The sequence below is a fragment of the Antedon mediterranea genome, chromosome 7 (assembly GCF_964355755.1).
Source record: "Antedon mediterranea chromosome 7, ecAntMedi1.1, whole genome shotgun sequence".
Taxonomy (NCBI): domain Eukaryota; kingdom Metazoa; phylum Echinodermata; class Crinoidea; order Comatulida; family Antedonidae; genus Antedon; species Antedon mediterranea.
This window is the reverse complement of record NC_092676.1, coordinates 10,970,254-10,992,712: the sequence shown is the minus strand read 5'-3', so window position 1 is coordinate 10,992,712 and position 22,459 is coordinate 10,970,254. Positions and strand designations below refer to the sequence as shown.

The 22,459-nt window shown below is 34.2% G+C and overlaps 1 protein-coding gene across 1 annotated transcript in view; it reads right to left on the bottom strand.

Annotated features, from left to right (window-relative positions):
* The window catches only part of LOC140054166 (uncharacterized), a 56,026-nt gene extending 39,175 nt beyond the window's left edge, over positions 1 to 16,851 (bottom strand). The window contains exon 1 of the mRNA XM_072099056.1: positions 16,323 to 16,851. Coding sequence (XP_071955157.1) covers positions 16,323 to 16,593 — 271 coding nt within the window. The 5' untranslated portion in view covers positions 16,594 to 16,851. The remainder of the gene's footprint in view (positions 1 to 16,322) is intronic.
* Positions 16,852 to 22,459: the final 5,608 nt, after the last annotated feature.

Sequence of the window (22,459 nt, the reverse complement as noted above, 5' to 3'; positions counted from 1 at the left end):
GTTGTTTATTTAATGGAATTCGCACAAATTCATTGCTCTAAATTAGTGTAGTAACGATCAGTACAGAGAGCCCATGTGAGAAAAACATTCCGCTGTGGGTGATTCGCGTCCACCAATCAAATACTGTTAGCCAGAATCCAAAATCATTCAACTGTGAGCTCTGCCAATCGCGGGAAAGCTCAGCTTTGATTGACTTACGATGACATCATATCACAAAATGGTGGTTTTGTATAGTTGAATTGTAAGACACCCTCTAACGGTGGTATGTCAAGGGTATTGTTGTTGGTTTTGTTTTGCATGGACAGGTGGTGGGAAGCTGGACAGAGAAGCGTGGAGGAGGATCGGGGGAGAAAGGAAGAGGCCATGAACGAAGCAGGTTGTTATATCCTGTGAGGAGATTTTTGGATACAATTTGTCCTGTGTGGACGCCAGGCCTTGTGAGTTGATATACTGAAATACTGATGTACGTGGTTGGTTATTGTTAGTCCTGTGTGGAGCTCCTGCCTCTCCAATTACAGTTGTGGTACGTGAATGCAGAGAAGCCGCCTCGTAAAAATATATGTTGTTGGGAATTGCGAGTTCGGTGTGAACTTCAGCAGACCGCAGTGTGGGTATGTGAATGCCGAGAAGCCGCCTCGTAATAATAATAATATATGTTGTTGTTGAATTAGCCGTGACAATATTTGCGCGTTGTGTTGTGGATTTTCGTGGCCCGGTAGATTTGCTTGGAATGTGCACGTGTGGTGTTTCGTTTACTGTTGGTACTAACGCAAGAACGCAACCTAGGCCTAGCCAAGGAAGATAACTATTATTATCATTATTGTTTCATTGTGCTATTATTAATGTTATACATTCTGAAGTTTGCAAACTTATTTAAAGTTGAATACAAATGAATAGATGAATAGATTAGTAGACCACTTGTATTATTATTATAAGCATTGTGTGCGATAAAACATCTCGGCCACTTTGTGACAATGCTTAAACTGGACATAAGCAAGGCAGCATGAAATCCAAATACAACTTCATTCTCTACAGAGCCCTGTTCATAATCGGTTACTTCGCATGCCAGTGAAGCTGTAGTCTCCAAGGCCACAGAACACACACTGATGTTAACTGATATCACAGTACATGCCACTAAAGTGCAAATAAACTTCAAATCTTTCAAACAATCGAAAGCGTTCCTCACCTCCTTTCGTCTTGCACCAAAAATCTAGAAACCCAATATGCCCAGTGAGAGCATTGCAATACTACGAATACGAATACGAATAGAACTTTATTGCAATCAAAGGAAGATTGAAGTTTAACAAAAGCGTTTCACTCAGAAACATAAAATGCAATATACAAATATAAAAAACATTTAGAAAGTAAGTACATACAATCAACAAATTAAAACCAAAATTTCAATTAAATATAAATTATGATAAAAACAATATATATGAATATAGATATAGGCCTGTAGTAAAAAAATGAAAAAAATTGTAAAAATTTGTAAAAATTTGAAAACTTCAAAAATTTTCAATATTATTTACAAACAATGGTACGGAAGGTCGCGGAAACAGAACACTAAATGATTACCATTTTTGGAAAAGTCCGTGATTAATAATAAACGTTTTAGAACGGTTAGTTTTAACTCTAGGGATACAGAACTCACGGAGTCTTCTAAGATTATAAGCAGCAGAAGGAGCCTCCGGTAACAAATGATTCAATCTGTGACTGGGGTCTTTGATTTTAACGAAAAAATCCTTGCACAGTCGAACACGGCGGTCTTCTAGGGTAGAAAAACCAAGGAAGCTGCGGGCATCGAAATAAGTAGCCTGCGGAAAAATACATTTAAAGGCCCTTCTCTGAATTTGTTCAAGTTGTTGACTCTGTTGCTTCGTAATATTTGATCCCCAAACTGGGGCCGCATATTCTACTGTAATATTGGTCTAATGATACTAGTATAAAATTGGACAAGTGCGGGGGCATCCAGGCCTGCCCTCCGCACCTGTTTGAGAAAGTACATTCTAGAATTACATTTACTAATCATTTTGTCAATATGGGGTTGCCATGACAAATTATGAGAAATTATTACACCAAGAAGTTTAAATTCGACAATCTCCAACATGAAGTGGCTCAAAAGCCGTCTTTGACCTTTTACAACTAATTCTCATCTCTTTCGTTTTCTTAATATTAAGGGACATATTGTTATCACTAGCCCACTGGACAGTTTCGTCAAGAGTGGTTTGGAGTAGTTTCCCCAGTCGTTGCCGACACGTTCATGGATGGAGGTGTCGTCCATGTATTTCAAGCACGGCACCCCATCCAGAAGATCGTCGACAAAGATGATAAACAACATGGGCCCCAACCAGGAACCCTGGGGGATACCGCCCTTAACGACTATCCATGGGGACAATTTATCGCCTAGTTTAACACGTTGTTTTCTGTCACAAAGAAAAGCATAGATCCAGGAGATTAGATGGTCTTCGACCCCTAACTTATGCAACTTGTCAATTAATATATTATGGTCAATTAAATCGTAAGACTTTTTGAAATCAAGCAATAATAATCTCATTTCATCTCCTTGGTCAGTAGAAGTAAAGCATTCGGTTAACAAATTTATAAGAGCGTCAGTGGTAGACACACCCTTAGAGCAACCAAATTGATTCAACTTGATTTTATCTTTAATTTGGACCCAAATCATTTCCCCTACGATCCCTTCAATAACTTTCATGGTGGTGGAAGTCAGCGAAATAGGACGCAAGTCATTCTCAAGAACCTTAGGTGGGTTAACCTTTGGAATGGGGATTATATCGGCTGACTTCCAAAGCATGGGAAGGGCACTATTGCACTTATAGGCTTAGAAAGGACATTGGCAAAATCACGTAGTACCCACAGAGGGATTCCGTCCGGGCCTGGGGCTTTATTACATTTCACAAGTTTAAGCTTAGACTCAATTATCTCTGGCGTGATAATTAAATGGGGTGGTACAACAGTGTTACTATCATTGGTTTTTGGTTCAAGGGGTTTGAACTCAGAAGGGACTGGAAAAAACCACTAACTTTCGTGGTAAGATCGTATACATTACCGTTACATAAGTCATTAGCCATAGTTTTACAGTACTTAGTACCCTTGCCGAGATTAAGAAATTGTTTAATACCCGTCTACCAAGATTTAGAATCGGACGAGAATAACTGGGCAATACTACTGTATTACGATAAAAATCACCTCTCAAAGATTTAGCCATTCGGTTAGATAAGTTTCTTATATTCGGCAGACGTGGGGTCAGTTGCAAAAGCTGCTTGCCATCTAGAAACGATACCTTTAAACGCATTATTTACCCATGGCTTATCTTTAAGAAGTCTTTTAATCGTTACTTGGGGGAAGTGTAAATTTAAGAGTTCAGAAATGTTCTTATGATACAGTTCAAACTGGTTACAGCATCCATCCATTCGGTATAGATCTTGCCATCTAATGTTATTAATGTCGCGTTCGAAGTTTTCCTTGGCACCCGGTTTACAGCTACGTTTTGTATGGTAAGCGAAGACATTAGGCGAATTAAATGTTCCAACGATTGGGGTGCATACAATGACGTTGTGATCAGACAGTCCTAAAGGTGATTCTTTAGTAGGTGCATTAAAAACATCGCTCATATTAGTATATATTAAATCAAGTGATGCGCGATCCCTAGTTGAAACTTTAACGATCTGTTAAGGGATACTTAATAATAAGGTTGTCTCTCATTCGGTTGAAGTCTCCTGTGACGATTAATCCTGATTCCGGATGTTTACTACAAATATAATCTAAACTCTGTGTAATGTGAGACGCCATTTCCCAATCATTATTTACAGAACTCTCCGGGTGATAGATAAGGCCGTAGGAGATGTTCGAATATTGACGTGGCAAACTTTTTGGTCGGGTTGTAATCCACACACTTTCCAGTGATTTTTTATTAAGTTCAGACCATACTCGATAAGATAGGTCTTCACGGACATACATAATACCTCCGCCGCTGCGATTTTGCCTATCACGTCGCACCATCGAGTATCCCTCTAACTCTATCAACTTGTCAGGAAACACGGGATTTAAGTGAGTCTAAGTGAGTCTCAGTAATTTCAATCACGACAGGTTTAGATTTCCTAACGCGTATAGCCAGTTCATCCATTTTATTATTTAGAGATCGAGCATTTGTCATAAATAAAGAGGGAAGAGTCCATTTCCCATTAGAGAGTTTAACTAGATTATCTTGCTTAATCGTTCTACATTGACTTCGCGATGATCGGTGTTCCCTGTTTCTAGTTCTACGTGGTGTAATTATAACCTTTATTTCTCTCTGTTTTCTTTTTCCGGCACGACATCCGCGGGGCTTGGTTGATGCTATTCCGAGCTCATTGATTCTCATAAGAACCTCTTTGGCAGGAACTGCTAAATTCAGTTGTCCAATTCTATAAAACACGCTTCTAGTGAGACACATGTTGATAAACGCTATGTCGACTCAAACTTCCGTACCACAAATAAATCAATCAACGGAAAAAGACGGCAGAAAAATCCAAAGACTGACTACAATAGACTGGATACAGACAGTTCAGCACCGCATAATATAAACAGCTGATCCACTCCGACATGCAAACTGTAACATGTGCTGAAAGTCCTGATTGTACTTTATTTGAATAACGTTAGACAAATGAAAATCTGTTTTCTGCGCACACTCGGAAAACGAAATAACTGCAACATATAAAACGAAAGCATTTCCTTCCAGACGCAGGCACCAGAGGAATGAGCGTCCTATGTTTATGCATGCATCGGTGCAGTGTGTGCACACTGCTTGGAATTTTTCGGAATATTCGTACTCTATTAGAATAATAAGTATATAAATACTTCTTTAAAAATACATTTATATTAATCCTTGCTATGTACAAATAAAGTTGAGGTTAGTAGATCGGTTATAGCACCTCTGAAAAATTACAGCTCTCTGAATGGATTTTATATTATATTATATTAATAGCAATTTCAAAAAGACTACCGGTACTTTATTGACTTCAGATTCAGCAGGCGTACGTTGTCTGGAGCATAGTTTGACCTCCCTAATTTTAGAGTCAAAGCTATGTCTTGTTTAGATACACATCAATTAAACTTTAAACATACACAAAATCATGTTTTTATGATCATTTTTTTTTTATAGAATCAATTGTATGTATAGCATGTACAGTTCATAATGTTTCCACAACCTACAAAAGCATAATGCTATACCAAATAAATAGTACAAAATGGACTTTAAACAGCACAATTTTATGAAGTCATTGTGTGTACCTAATGTAAATATCGTACTATAGGAGGATATGTGTATTTGATTCAAAACATTTGATTAGCTAAACTCATTATCAGATCTGATGAATAATAACTATGATGAACAACCACTCACATGATATACAGTATAACAATAATATATAATTTATAAATAATTAATATTAGGACACAATGACTGTGTTTTTTAATTTGTGGTTGGAACTTTAATGGATAGAAATTGTTCAGAAGAGCCATTCAAACATAATACTGACAATTAGTGAATTAATGAAGGGGTCCATCCCACAGTATATAAATCTATACAAATTGTGGTAATTAATACTGTCGATGTCGTAAGGCTGCTGTATGAAACTGGACAGCTCTTACCATTAGGTAATGTGACGGAGCATTAGAAACAAAGTTGAAAACATATTTTGCCCTTTATTTCATACATAAAGGCATTGTACAGAAAATTTACACAGGACTTGAGAGGCATTCTGCAGAGAGAGGTCTTTAGAAAGAAAACAATATATAGTACGATTATTCTAGGGTTGTAATACTGTATGTCAATACCAAAATGTCTTATTAAGCCTTATAATATATACAGTACCTTGAACTACAAAATAAGCTAGATGTAAAAAGAACAATTACACATTTGTGGATTTATGAAAACAAAGCATTCAACAAAATGATTGTATTTATTTAACTAAACAATTTTTTCTATGAAATACATTAAATATGAATTCCACAAGAATTCTATAGGTTTGTAAACAACTTTTTTTTTTAAATACCTAATTCAATATAACTCCAATACAATTAATAAAAAAACAAATCCAATTAGGATTAGCAGCATATTAAGAATTAGAGTAAATAACCCTTAGCAATTTCTTTGTTCTGTATGATGTCTGTATTTCACAGTTCACTACCTAAAATGTGCTGCTTTAGAGGGGAAAAAAAACAATTGGCAATCAGTGCACTTGAATATAGAATTAACATAATTAACACAAGAAGAAGCACAATATAAATTGTCTTGTGAGTATACTAGAATACTGTAGTAGCCCAGAGCCTTCTGCCTACTCCTCCATAATGTGTTCTTAACAATAAACAACCATTAGCAAAATTGAAAACACAATCAATTATCTATACAGTTTTTCCAAAGGAAATTTTTAGGAGCAAAAAATGTACAGTAATGAATTACGGATCTGTGAGATTTAGTAAACTGTATAATGATCATTTCCTCATTACCATATCAATTTAATTTGTATGCTGTAAGAACTTGTCAATGATGAATTAAAAGTAATTACTGTACTCATTCATCATTTTTTAAAAAGTGGGCAAATTTGATTAAATGTAAAACAAAACAAATATGCAAAAATACTCTATTTAAATGGTACTCGTTTCTGGATCACAAAGGAACACTCTACAGCACAGTAAAAACCCTCAGTTACGAACCCCAATTTAACGAATTCTCAATTTTACGAACACACATTATAACATCATGATGAAATACATACGTAAATATATTTATAACACTAAGTGCAGAAAAGTTGTTTTTTAATTTTAATTTTCAGTTTAATCATAAATGAACTTGAAATTAACAAAAATGTGGTTATACAATAAATTATTAATAAAGAACTAGAGTCTGAAATGGAACAAAAAATTATTAATTAGGATTATAATTTTAGGAACAACAATCAGAATATTATTTGGTACATTTCAACAACTGAACATTCTATTATAAAGTAGCTGAGTGAATGATTACCAAAAATAGCAGAGTGAATTTATTATTAAATTAAAAAGAGGATTACTTGGTAATGGCCCTATACATATTAGAAAGTTAAGTTATGTTTGAGATTAGCTGCAAAATTTAAATCAGTAGTGAACATATCTTAAATCATTCAGTACACAATTTGAGGTTAAAGTATTCTAGTCAATAAAAAATAAAATCAATTGATATTTTGCATTAAAATCCAAAAGCATGAAAGTGAAAAATGCATGCTTAAATCTGGTCATGTAGACTATGAAACAAATATACACTCAGTACCTTCTAATAATAATAAATATCATAATATGCTAGTATACACACATTAACATAAGGTAAATATTAGGGGGCACGGAAAGTTAAATTCAATTGCAGTAATTGTCGGCGATAGCTGTGATACAGCATGCATATTGAGTCTATTCACACAAAAACCATTGTGATCTACTCTGACGCATTGTTATAATTGAAAAGGAGTATTGAACAATTATTTGTTGTGGATGTGTGAATTTTGAGTGTTTAGTCTCATGTGGCATGATTGGAGAAACAAAATGAAAAGGCGATTATCCGAAGCAGGGTTCACACAGCCTAATATGAGATGCAGTGTTTATGCAAGCCTTATTAGCATCTGCTCAAAAGTACAATGAAGCAAAAACGTTGATTCAACATCATCAATGGTAAATAGCACTATGTTTCAACATAGCCAGTTATCAACTCAAATCATTGTGACAAGGGTCATGATAATGATAATCATGATAATGGGGTTTTTTTTGTCTTTTGCAGAATTTTATTTGGTGATACATTATTTTAAGATATACAAATTACATTTGTAAATGAAAATATAAAACAATATTTATAAAAAAACATAATTCTATCTTGTGTTCAGTATATACTAATAACAAACAGGACATTGCATAAAATAACTAATAAAATGGCAAGAATACACACATGTGCATTATAATAATAATAGTGTGTTATATTATAATATGACTTAATAAAATTGAGAATGACTGGTACATTCCACATTTATAGAGTTAGCATTTAATTTTTTGAATGATGATTCGGCCCACTTTTTTGGTGCCAAGACGATTCAGCCCATTTTTGGCAACTTGGTGAATGGCTTGAGTCTTAAGATATTAATTATGTATTGATTTTGCAACCATACTGTACTGTAACTAACTGTCCAAAACAACCATTGTTCATGTGTTCTAACCTACTTCACATGGCTAATCAAAAACCTTTCATTAGTTTATTCTGGTTCAATATTCTTCTACTGAAAAACTAATAGTGCACAAACAACCTCAGCTATGCATGAAACCTGAAAAGCCTACAGATTTGCTCTCGAAAACATACTGATTTACTTTATAGACATGGCTGCTGTATTTTTGTTTTAATAACAGGCGGTTCCCATTGCCTACATTTTTTAGATCTAATTTAATGTCACAAACTACATTTAATGTAAAAATCAATATTATGGTCCTATTGCAATAATTTTTGGTCTTTAAACGGTTAAAAATAAGTTGATTTTAATAATATAAGCAGCCCGCTATATATCCCAACATGCACTGCGCACGGATTGATATTTTGGTTTTTCTTCTGTAATTCACCCACTTTTCAATCAATCATTAGGCCAAAACAAATGGAAGATTCATAACTTTTCAGTGAAAATACCGGGTTTTCCCCAATTTGGATTCTGGCAAAAATAGAAAGAGAATTAATGCAGAAACTAGACAACGTCAGGCTAGGCCTATTTAGCTAGTGTACAATGTTCGTATGTTATTGCTGTTTACCAGCTAGGCTTACAAAACTAAGGCTAGCTATTATTTACCTGAAAAAACTGTAATTTAAAGCAAACAAGTCAAATTGGCTGCCAGCCAATGGATTTTTTGGTTTGGTGTAATTTTATTGAAAACATGATTTTTTCTTCATTTTTTTTTACGCAATTAATTTACTTGATTAAAACTACAAATAACCTATCAAAGTCTGATGTAATTTATCTTTATTTTTCATGTTTTTGGAGGAAAATACATTTTTTTTAAAACATAACCTTATGTCCTTATGTGACGTCATTAATTATCTAATTACAATAAACTTACATCAAAATAAAGAGACATTGCTTTATACATTGATACCAAAATATATGAGCAAGGAAAACTGCACTTAGGCCTACAGATATTTGTGTTCCCTACCCCAAAATTGTATAATTAGAAATGCGTTAAAATCCCACCTTAGGGATGAGAATATTTAATGTTAACATCAATTTGTGTGTTAACTGGATATAGGTAGGCATACATAAAGATACCAAAAAATGTACGTAGTATATAGACCATCAATTTTTTTGTCAAAGTGAATAACCATTGTAACATTAAAATGGCTTATTCAATAATAAAAAAAAAGTGTGGGGGTCATTTAAGCCTTTGACCTTTAACATTGTATCTCCAGAAAAAAGCACAGACTGTAAGACCACATTTATATTTGTACCTAATACATTCTTATTCAAAATACTCAAGTTTAAGATATAAAATAATTAGTATATAGTGTAATAAATTGGCCTTTGTCCTAGACTCCAAGGGCAAAATTAAATTAAAATAGTTAATTTGAATTGTAAGGATAATGTTTGTATGTGTTTAAAACATTCTTTACAACAAACTTAGTGGTTAAAGAGAAAATTAAGGAAAAAGTTTTCAAATGGCAGCCATTTTGAATTTATGGAAAATAAGTAATTACTACTTACTAGGTTTTAGATACAAATATCTATAGGCCTATATTTTAGTATGTTTTAGCAACAACAAAAAAACATTTTGGATGGAAAATCTATACCACCTATTTCTCATTACATGAGAAAATGTAAATTTCAACCATTTATCTAGAAACACTACACAGGAATTACATGATTCCCCCACGATGATTTTAATGGAAACAGCAAGAGCAAGCTCTCAGCCAACCATGCCTGCACCATGGTTGCTTTTGAAGCGTTACCATCGTATGTATAGCTCTTAGAAAAACATACAAAAATTCCCATGTATAAAATTTTTGAAAACACCCCTAAAATAAATAATGGTATCTCCTAAATTCAATAATTGATTTACGTAAATGTTTTGTTTTACATTAGAGCAAGATTGGTAAAAAAGATTTCACAAAAACAAATTCAGAAATTCTTTTTTGTTTTTTATAGGTGCCCTATCTAAATAAGGGCAAAAATCACACACCTGTTACCATGGCAACCATTTTTTTTTTTATATTTCAGTTTTGTTATATATACCTAAACTGTGATTAATTACCAAAGTATGAAGAAAATTCATTTTTTGGCATTTGGCCACTTTTTAATGAAATAGTAGTCAACCGCTCTTAATGTTTTTAAAGTATATATATGCATTATTTTTACAAAACGTCAACAATTGTAGGGAATGTACTTTAATAATAAATATATTAATATTTATTTGTTATTTAACTGGAATCAAGCGTACTCTTTACAGAAGGTCTGTTTGTATCATTTATCCTCAATTAAAGAAATTCGGATTAGGCCCTCTACAGACACGTAGTAGCCAAAGTGCTGTCACCTACATAAACGACAGGAATTGAGATGGACTAGTACACTGTGGTACTGTAATCCCTACGCTTCTAAAAATTCACTATGTTGTACAAGCAGATCTGCACACCGGACAACCAGTTTCTGGAAGACTTAACTTTTACCAGCTGAAAAATGGTCGTAGAGAGCCTTGAGCCTATGCCGAGTTTATGGCTATGGCTTGATGGTGTACTGTCACAACTCAGACACTTCACTACATCACTCGACTATTGTGGTATACAGATGTATGTATGTATGTGCCTTGATTCAGTTATTCGGTTATCACTTAAAATATGGAGATTAAAATTTAAAAAGATTTAAAATTATCACCCTAAAACATGTGGAATCATAGAAAATATGTTTCTCGGATTTGTGATGATAAAAGTATCAATTTTATTGGGAAAAATATAAACTAAAAAGGCCAAAAGTAATTTATTACCTAGTTGAACCTCCCATAAGCGGCCAACCTCGGGAGGTGATCGCTTAAAGGGGGTTCTGCGGATAACGGGTCAAAATCATTCAAATCCACTCTAGTAGAGTTACACTTAGTAAAGAAAAGAAATTCTCATGACAAAATACTTTTTACACATGTGTACCACAAACCTTACTATACTACTTTTATTCACCATGTAAACGTTTTAATAATACTGTATGTGTGTTCAATCTTTCAACTAATAAAATATTTTCCAAATTCAATTTTGTATACATTTTAGTTGTGTTATAATATTCTAAATGGAACTAATATTTATATGGTAGTATATTATCATAAACAGTCAGTCATTTATGCTGCATACAGAAATTTAAGTCATGTGACAATAAACGGAAATGAGATTTATATGTTTGTCGAAAAACATTCACAACAAAGACAAGAGTAAACATCCCTTGGGAGCAGAGTGCACTAAGACACTTAATTAAACACAATTAACTTTAGGCATGTCTATGGAACTAGACTGTAATAATTTATCATTCCTTAATATATACAGTACAGTAACATAGTATAGGAACATTCTAGAATAATAATTATATAAGGGTATGTCTAGAATTAAGAAACAATTTTATAATTAATAGAAGAACAATCAGGAACATTCCAGAAGTATACTATTAATAGAAGTTGTAATCCAATAGAATAAAGTATAACAAATGATCTAAAAGGTTATGAACATATTGTATAATGTGAAGTAGGACAATTGTAAATAGGGAGAAGGATTTTGATTGAAGCATATATTTTGAAGAAGGTTTGATTTTGGATTGTAAAGGTTATTGTGAAGCTGTTGTTTAAAGTGTACTGGATTGTTGAAAGTTGAAGTTGATTGAAATTAAAGCTTTGTTTTGAGTTATTTTACAACTTTGAGAATTTTGTGTGTATACTTTTATGTCACAAGGGAGTTCCTAAAGTATTTTCAACCACTCAGAAACATATGTAATAGGAGTTCCTGACATACGTAATAGTGACACAGCTTTAATCTACACACAGCAACATTTCATTGCTGTATGCAATGGATAAAAAGCTAACATAAATAATGTACATCCAAGGAGACAGGCTGTGTGCATAGCTAAAGACCAACATTTAAACTGCATTCACAGAGGAGATAAATATTGTACCCATTGGGAATTAAAATGTGTGTGGTATACAGCTATATTATATAATGTAACTTTGTGTATTGCAAGTTGAAATAGGATTTTTGACAGATGCTTGGCATGATAAAATATTCTACTCAGTGACAACCATATACAGTGATGATAATGATATGTTTATATTATGCTAATAATAGAATGATGCGCAATAGAGGGACAAAGGAAATTGCAGCAAATCAATCTATATTCCTATACACTGGAGTATCTAATAGCAATATAGTTATTTTAATGATCCTTTACATTATGCAATCTCATATGAACTATAACATATTATTATCTATCACTTTCAGTATAAGAAAAAAGCTAAAAAAAATTAAATGACAGATAGTTACTAGACATATTACAGTATTTAAAAAACTACATTACAACAATATTTTGTAGCAAAATTTAATTAAAACGTCAGTGAAGGTCATCAAAATCCACTAAATATGGCAAATTTTCAACTTCTTTTTATAATAACTTTGCAAATAATAAATTCTTTTGAGGAAAAAAATTAAACTGATCGAAATTTAATCATCTTTACAGAAATTATAATTTTATAATTGTAATCATAGCACTTCCATCGGACTTTGATTTTTATCGCACTTGGTTGTGTTTTTCTTCCGTGGAAAAATAGTTAAATCGGCCAAAATCACCTGATGAACCTGAACACAAATCCCTCTTGAAATGTCCAATCTTTTGAATTGTAAATTTCACAATTTGTAGGCCTTTAATACTGATCTATCTTTCGCTAGCCTTACTGTTACTTTTAGCGGTTGTCAATCAACATAAAACTTTAAATCTAAACACACATGGCTATGGTCATTAGTAAAGCGTGGTTCCCACTAGCGACGCAACACAAGGACGTAACACAACGCAAGTGAATTGACCAATCACAAGCGATGGCTTATTCGCTTGTGATTGCTAACTTCTATAACTTCGCTTGTCATTGGTTAAAACGTTTGCGTTGCGTTTACGTCCTTGCGTTACGTTCTAGTGGGAACCAAGCTCAAGTAGTACTACTAGTACTAGTAGGGTTTAATCACATTTTTAGACAAAAGTGTACCTCATTAAAATGAGTCTAAATAATGCAATTTTTCAGGGGTGTTGAGGACCCAATGCAGAATTTCACTTAATCAACGCCCCCCATTATACCATCGTTATGTAACGATTGAGATGTTTTAGGTTGAAGACCGGCCTGAATCCCTCCGCACTTCGGTACCACAAAAATGTTTGAAATGAACTGACCCTGAACGGGTTTGACTTGACATTTTTTTTTATTTCTAGATCGCATAGGTTTGCTGTTGCCGATTCATTTTTATTCGATTCAAGGGTATTTTTGTTTGAACAGGTTTTTGATAAAATTTGATTCTGTAACTCATTACTGTTTGTCGTATCCATGGATCTGTCATAATTTTCCCAATTGTTTATGTGGAATTGTATCCCACCAGCTTCATAAGGCGGAAGCAATGGGGTACCGAACCAAACTGCTTCATGTTGTCTAGTTTTTTTTTTAATGGTTGTATATTGGTCTTTTTGATTTGGCAAAAGAAATCTGTTGAAGTACTGTAGATGCACTGTGTTCAGATTTATACGTTATACGTTATACGTCTATGACTTGGTCTTTTTTTATATAAAAAATTCTGGCCAGCCTTTGTGTCTATACCCACTAATTCCTTTTTCGCAGACCACTTTTCGCCAAAGACCCACTCTATTGAAAGGGTGACATTTCGGAGATACTGTAACCCTGAAGGGTTCAAAATGTCTCTTTCGCAACAGAGAGATACTCTGAATTGCCGAGCCTAGCAAGCTTTCAGTTGACTCTAACAGTGGTTTTAGTTCGTTTTTACCCATTGGGTTATTAATTTCCATGGCCTTTAGAAAAGGCATTGATGCTCGAAGGAGGTCCTCCTGTATTGACCACATGTTTTCCATGCATTGGTGTTCGCTCGTTTCATTAAGTCCCTCATTGGTTTGGGCATGTCAGGAGATTTGAACTATCGTGCCACCGAGGAATCTGGCTTTAGATCAAATCGTCTTTCTTTGGTTGTTCCAACGTATGACTTGGACTTCCCACCATTCTAGTACCTTATGGGAATATGCAGTGCCCTTCGACACTTTGTGCAGGTTTGTTAGCTTCACATTTTCAGTTGGGCTGGTTGGTAGCTGGACCAACTCTTCCTCTGCCACAATTGAGATCATATCATCAGTTATTCCTCTTTTCGGCGATAGTCTAGGCCTATGCCTGGAAATGTACTCCTTATCTGAGGAGGTTCATGAACGTGACACTACTGTACAGGATCTCCTTCTCTTTTGTGATCTTTTGATCTAGACCTAGACCGAGATTTACGATAGAAATGTTGAAGTGTATCAGCATGGTCCTAAATGACTCTGATTGCTCTCTCTGCATCTTGTCATGCCTTGTCATCATAATTATCACGCCTGCGGGCGTAGATTCAATATCGTGGTGTATCGTGCCCACAACATGAGTTGAGGGTCTGCTAAAAAGAGACAGCCACTATGAATAGGTAAAAATGGAGGATACAATTATGTGGGCCTTCTTGTGCAGGCCTACTGTATCTGAACTTGTAAATAAAATCACAAGATCTATAGTGTTAAGCAGTTTCTGCATTGAGAGCAAAGTGCAATATGCAGGGCTGAAAATTAACCGTCGCCCGGTCACCAATGGCGACCTTTATTTGGTGACTTCCATAAACCGCATCCACCTACCTTTTATTATAAACAGCCTAGGCTAATATAAGCTAGGCCATATCAGGCCTAGCAGTCATGTTTTCTTTACACTCCATCGCGGGTGAAGATCGCTGCACACACTATGCTCGAATAAACAAGTTGGCCACTATGGTTTAAAGGTTAATTTTCAGCCCTGAATATGGCTATTGATTAGTCCTAGACACTGGCGTAATGCAGCCCTTAGCTAGGGTCCTGAAGAAAATAGGATACGATTATTTTGCTGTTTGCTAGCCTGCTCAATGGAGTGTCATTTCCGGCTAACTACAGTAGATGTGCCACTTACATAAATTTTATGTGCAAGTACCATTTCCGGCCATCTAGGGGTGTCCTTTAACAAAATTTGCTTCACCACAGCCCCCACCATGTGGCTCAAATACTCTAATGTTTAGTTTGTTTCATTTTCAAAAGAGACTGTGGTACTAGAGGTAACGATGCAAAAAAGCAAAAACTATAAAATCTAACTTATTTTTTTTAATAAGGCCGAAAAATTGTAAACATTTTCATATTTTCCCACACCAACGATTCAACAAATTCTTCTCTGCAAAAACTATACATTAAGATAGTATTAATTACATACAATTATATTTTCTAGTAATTTATTTGATATATTCTACCGACATTAGTTCTTTAGTCTTTTAAAAACTCGATAAATACCAAAAATATAACAATCAGTGGTCTAAACTGGGATATTTCGGACAACCAAGTGGAATGTTTTGGACTGAATTGTCCCAGGCATTTCTGAAACATACAGGACTTTGAAAGGTGACAGATTGATTATTCGTCTCCCTACTAAAATTTCACACCACAAACACTCAAGCTTACCCAATTTAAAAACATTCACTCGATGCATGGTTTTGATGGTAAGTGACTGTGAAGTCTTATGTCCAGTTTTAGGTACAAAACTGCAGTACAGTAGCACCCTAAAACCATGGCTACATGCAGTCAAACATTTAAAAATTTGATTTCAAATGCGAACATTATTGGAAATTTATTGAAATTCTGGCATTTTTAAACAAAAAAAATATATGTTTGAGAATAAAGAGAGGCCTTGTTTCTTGTGAACTTTATTCAGTCAATCAGAAATTCATAATTAATAACCATAATAATGTGTAGGCCTATGTGCAGTGATTTTTACAAAAAAATATAATTATAAAATATATACACAGTGATTATTTTACAGTAATGATAATAAAAAAAATACTGACTATTAATTGAATTATATTGACTATTATTGAAAAAAAATACAGAAGTTGAATAATAAAATACTGAATAAATACAATGTTTCATTAGAGTTCTACAATCAATGGAAAAGATGAATAATTGATATTGTATTGTATCAAAAATAGCCGATAGTTATAAAATACTTACGAACTTTAACTGCTCTTGCATCCAAATTATGTACCTTTGCTTTTAATTTTTCAACACATAGAATCAACGAATTGGTCCTTTCAAACACTAGTTTTGTTTCAATTCCAATCTCATCAAAAACACTGTTGGCCTGGTCTGCTAGGCAGGCCAGCTGCCTTATCAAGCCACACAACGTAAAATTAGATACTGTCTCCAACTCATTTCGGCAGCATTTAGGCACCGGCTTATCGCTAACGTTCACGGGCTCAACCGTTCGTTTTATAAAAGGCATGGTTTTTATCGTAAAATAACTATATTTTGACAGAATCAAACATCATCCCATCTTCGAAAAATAATCCGTAGGAATTAAGAAACAACAAATTGATTAAATTCATCTGACTGTCATCGCCTTTTCTTATTATCACAACATCAGTTATAGCTTGCGAACTTAACGACCCAGCCAAAGAATATATATCACAAGAATGAGTAAAACGCGATTTTTGCATTAGAAATTTGTAACAGAGAGTGGATGCCCGCCCTCGTAAGGGCGGATGTATACAGACCAAGAAGACTTTATGTAATAGCTATAATATACATGTCACATTAAATAGAATTATGATAATATATTTTGCAATATTATGAAATATTTTTGTAACAGAAAGTGGATGCTTAAAATCTGATCTAAATAATAATGGTAGATTCGCGATCTTGGTGTCTAAACACATGTACTTCAGACACAAAATCCATTAGGCCCTGTTGACACTTCATTGTTTGCTTTATATTGAAATGGCGGCCATTTTTTAAAATGGCAACCAATTTCATATAAAATGTGCTTAAAATCTGATCTAAATATGGTAGATTCACGATCTTGGTGTTTAAACACATGCACTTCATACAAGGAATCCATTAGGCACAATTTTTTGCTTTATATTGAAATGCCGGCCATTTGTCAAAATGGCGACCATTCAATTTAAAATTGCTTAAAGCGGAACTAATTAGGCTAGATTGAATGATCTTGGTGTCTAAACTCATGTTCTTTTCGGCAAGGAATCTATATTAACAGTGGCGGATCTAGAGCACCCTCCGCACGCGCGCCCCCTATAAATCTGGAAAAAAAATTATCATACCATAAGGAAAACAAATTTGGGAAAAAAGTCATTAGGCGCAGGAGCCCCGGATAGCGTTACGTTTGAAAACCCCAGAAAGTGGGGTTTTCAACCATTAGCGGCATGACTGATGTGAGTGATTAATGTGTTTTACGGACGGTTTCAAGGACTATCCTACCAGTGGGCTGTTCACTGGTCAAATGATTGACACTTTGTATCACCGTTTGTAACTGGAGCTGTGACGACCTTTGTAACTGGAGCTGTGACGACCTTGCAAGAATACTAGGCCAGAATTTTTAATTGAAAAGTGCCTTGGTATTAACAATAACATGGAGATGGAAACAAATTTGTCTATCTTTCTTTCTAAAATAAATGGTCACTATAGTTTCAAACTAGGCTTAGTCCACCACATTAGTAATTACGAATCGAAACCTAAATTAAAATTGTTGGTATTCTTTGGCCGTTGTTTGATTAATTACATCTTCATGCCATGTTTTTTTTTCTCTAATGATTTGGCGATACGCTGCTATATTAATTAGGCCTACTAGCAGAGGGTTCGATGAGTTTTGAAAAGTTATGGAAATGTGGTCTAACATATAGCAATTCAGTTTTTTAAGGCCCTTCTTCCTTGTCCGAGCCTTTGGAAATATTAAAAAGTTATATTAATATAATATATTCTGTGTTTTCATGTTTTGAGAAATTGTATATCATTTCAGATGTTTCGCGCTGCGCTTTTATTTGTTTCGCGCTTCGTCTTGTTCGAGCTTCCTCTCCGTACATACCGATAATTAATATGATTTTTCATTTCATTTTTTGTACATCATTAACAAATAGCATACAGAACCCCATACAGAACATACCCTTCTCTGAGAAAACACTTGTGGGCGATTCCCCGAATACGACATGATGGAATAGCTTTGGAGACTTTGACTTTGGAGTAGGCCTAAATCGAAACGTCAAGCAACTCAACAGTTCTTTTCAGAACTAATATAGGCCTACGTGGTGTACCGCAAATTTATTTCAACAAATATGTAACTTGTTTAGCACGTTTAAAATGGATAGCAAACCATATTTTTTAAAAAAACCTGAATTATTTCAAACAGACAGCACATTAGTTCAAACGGATAGCACAATAGATAGCTCAATCAAATGAATGATATAACTGTACTGTGCATTCTATACGGATTATCGGGTAGCACGTTCTTTCAAATGGATAGCACATTTTTTCAAATGGATACTGTAGCACATTCTTTCAAATGGATAGCACATTATTTCAAATGGATAGCACATTAGGTAGCACAATCAAATGGATATAGTACTGTACATTATTCTATGATTATCGGGTAGCACATTCTTTCAAATGGATAGCACATTAGGCCTATTTCAAATGGATAGCACATTCTTTCAAATGGATAGCACATATTTTTCAAATGGATAGCACATTATTTCAAATGGATAGCACATTATTTCAAATGGATAGCACATTGGGTAGCACAATCAAATAGATATAGTACCGGTACTGTACATTATTCTATAAGGATTATCGGGTAGCACATTATTTCAAATGGATAGCACATTATGTAGCACAATCAAATGGATATAGTACTGTACATTATTCTATACGGATTATCGGGTAGCACAGTCTTTCAAATGGATAGCACATTAGGTAGCACAGTCAAATGGATATAGTACTGTACATTATTCTATACGGATTATCGGGTAGCACATTCTTTCAAATGGATAGAAAATTATTTCAAATGGATAGCACATTCTTTCAAATGGATAGCACATTATTTCAAATGGATAGCACATTATTTCAAATGGATAGCACATTAGGTAGCACAATCAAATGGATGTAATTGTACTGTACATTATTCTATACGGATTATCGGGTAGCACATTCTTTCAAATAGCACATTATTTCAAATGGATAGCACATTATTTCAAATGGATAGCACATTGGGTAGCACAATCAAATGGATATAGTACTGTACATTATTCTATAAGGATTATCGGGTAGCACATTATTTCAAATGGATAGCACATTAGGTAGCACAATCAAATGGATATAATTGTACTGTACATTATTCTATAGCCTACGGATTATCGGGTAGCACATTCTTTCAAATGGATAGCACATTAGGTAGCACAGTCAAATGGATATAGTACTGTACATTATTCTATAAGGATTATCGGGTAGCACATTCTTTCAAATGGATAGCACATTAGGTAGCACAATAAAATGGATATAGTACTGTACATTATTCTATACGGATTATCGGGTAGCACATTCTTTCAAATGGATAGCACATTCTTTCAAATGGATAGCACATTGGGTAGCACAATTAAATGGATCATAGTACTGTACTGTACATTATTCTATGCGGATTATCGGGTAGCACATTCTTTCAAATGGATAGCACATTCTTTCAAATGGATAGCACATTATTTCAAATGGATAGCACATTAGGTAGCACAATCAAATGGATATAATTGTACTGTACATTATTCTATACGGATTATCGGGTAGCACATTCTTTCAAATGGATAGCGAATTATTTCAAATGGATAGCATGGATTTGGGTAGCACAATCAAATTGAGCACATTGGGTAACGCATTGCATCAAATGGGAGCCTACTGTACAGTTATTCTATTGAATTGAATTGAAATATATATTTATACTAGGTAACCTCTTCAGTCAAAGACTGGTCTCCCAGGGGGCTAAGTTGGTGATCAGTGGCTGTGATGTACTAATACACCGGGGTAACCCCCCACTCGTCTCGAAAGATGTACTAGGTTCTTTAAAGTACACACGAGCTAGATGTGTATTCTATTATCGGGTGTAGCACATTAAAATTGAGAGGATAAGATGGACATCATAATTTATTATTAAGGGGAAAAACAGCAAATCCTTACTGAGGGGACACTCCTATAAAGCGGACATTAAGGGGACGGGGAACATTTAAGCTCAGTGCCAATGTTCACTCAATATATTTTCCATCACAAAATAACAAAAAAGACGAAATATTTATATCCATTTATCGTTATTAAATAAAAATGGATATCATGATAATTATGATACTTTGTTTGTCTTGAAAGTTTTCATTGGTGAAACGTTGCCTGCTACATTTTGAATTTCCGAGTCCAGATCAGTATTGGTATTGGTTTTCCGTGATCTATTCTAACTAATGAAACAATTTCTAGAAAATGATATATCTGATAGATATCATCTAAGTGATGTTTTACATATAAGTTATAACGTTTAACTTTTCATTCTCCATACATTCAATTCTTTTAATATAGTTCTTGTATAACACCATATCAAGTAGTAGTAGAAATTGTTGAAGGGTTTTCTTATTATTCAGTCAATTCTGTGTTTCTATACAGAAAAGAGTAGTCAGTGGCCTTAACATCAATTAATTGTATAATTTGCACCCAAGGTCGAATAGCAAGAAACTCAGGTCCAGTTACATTGGTGTTCATTGGTCAATAGGAAATGAACAGCACACTTATGGGTGGTGACAAAGTTTAGTTATTGATAAGTTGTCCTTGGGAAAAACACATTAGTTGGGTTGACCATGGGCTGACAGAGTTAACGACTTCGTAACGCTATCCGGGGCTCCTGCGCCTAATGTGTATGAGTAAAGTAGGCCTACTTCCACTTTTGATTAAAACACATTGTTTCAGCGCCGTTATAATTTATTTTTATTAGAGGTCAGCATTCAGGGGCGGTCGACAAATTGATAAAATAATAGGCCTATGGGTTTGTTTGAATTAAATGCCCGATAAGAATTAAAGGATGCATTCTTTTCCGCACAATAGAAGAAGTCAGTCTAAATATGCCTCACTGCACCTTATTTAGTCAAAAGTCAAATGGATTCACGAATTGAAGAAGTTAAATGGAAAGACCCCTTTTTGCTTCACATAAGCAAATAATAATAAATAAATAAACTGGACATTGGAGGAAATCTTGCAACGCAGCTCACAATGCAATCAAGCAAGCTACGGCTGCTTTTTATACTAATTCCATTGCTAACCTGAAACTTATAATGATGCTTCAAAATGGCATAGCAAAATCTAGAAATGTTGTAATCTCAAGCCATCTCAAGCCATTTTATTAACTCTCAGTAATCGCACTAATTAAACATGAGAATGAATTTTCATTTATGGTTAATATTATTCGGGAGCCAAATTGGGAAATATTATAATTACGGAAATGTCGCTCTATGTAAATTAGTTTTCTCGGCAGAGATGTTCGCCTTCCGGTTTCTTCATTTATGCCACTGAGTTTGAGAAGGTTAGCCACATTCAAATATTATACGTAACAATTAGTAATGATTTAAAATGTAAAGTTCACGGTGATGATATCGTAGCTAGAACTTCTACATTATTGTTTATGTACCAAAAATACTATTATAAATTAAGATTAATATACAATTGATACATACTAGATGGTCGTGCCCACAGATGGTTCTCGAATACATAGTAATTTCAGCGTAAAAATCCTATTTTTGTACGTACCACAGGACTATAATACATTGTCGTTTACAGAAACGAATAAATAAACACGATGATTTTGGAGTCAACTCAAATTAGCACCCTGGGAATTACTTCCGAAAGAGAAACGTGTCACAAAATGAGTCCACATTTGCCTGTTGGTAGGCAGTATTCTATGTAACACTTATAATTGAATTGTGCTAGTTTCTTATCCTTCATTTTACATACTTTCCGTAACCAAGATGTTATCCAATCTATGTTGTTATCATTGAAGTACTCTTCCAATTTTAGTTGTGACATTGGAATAATGAAATATTCTTTCACAAACCATGAATATATTACTTTGGTAATATTAACCTCATATTTGGTACCAGCTAACTTATTATTTTTCATCAGATTTGAAAATATCTGCATCTTATAATACATTTCCACTGAATTGGTATTGCCTCAATAATGCACAAATGCTCATTTAACCAGTTTGTTTTACATTGTAGTTTCACCAGTAAATCGTTTGATGTTAAAAAAAATGTTCTTATTAACAATGTCTTTAATAC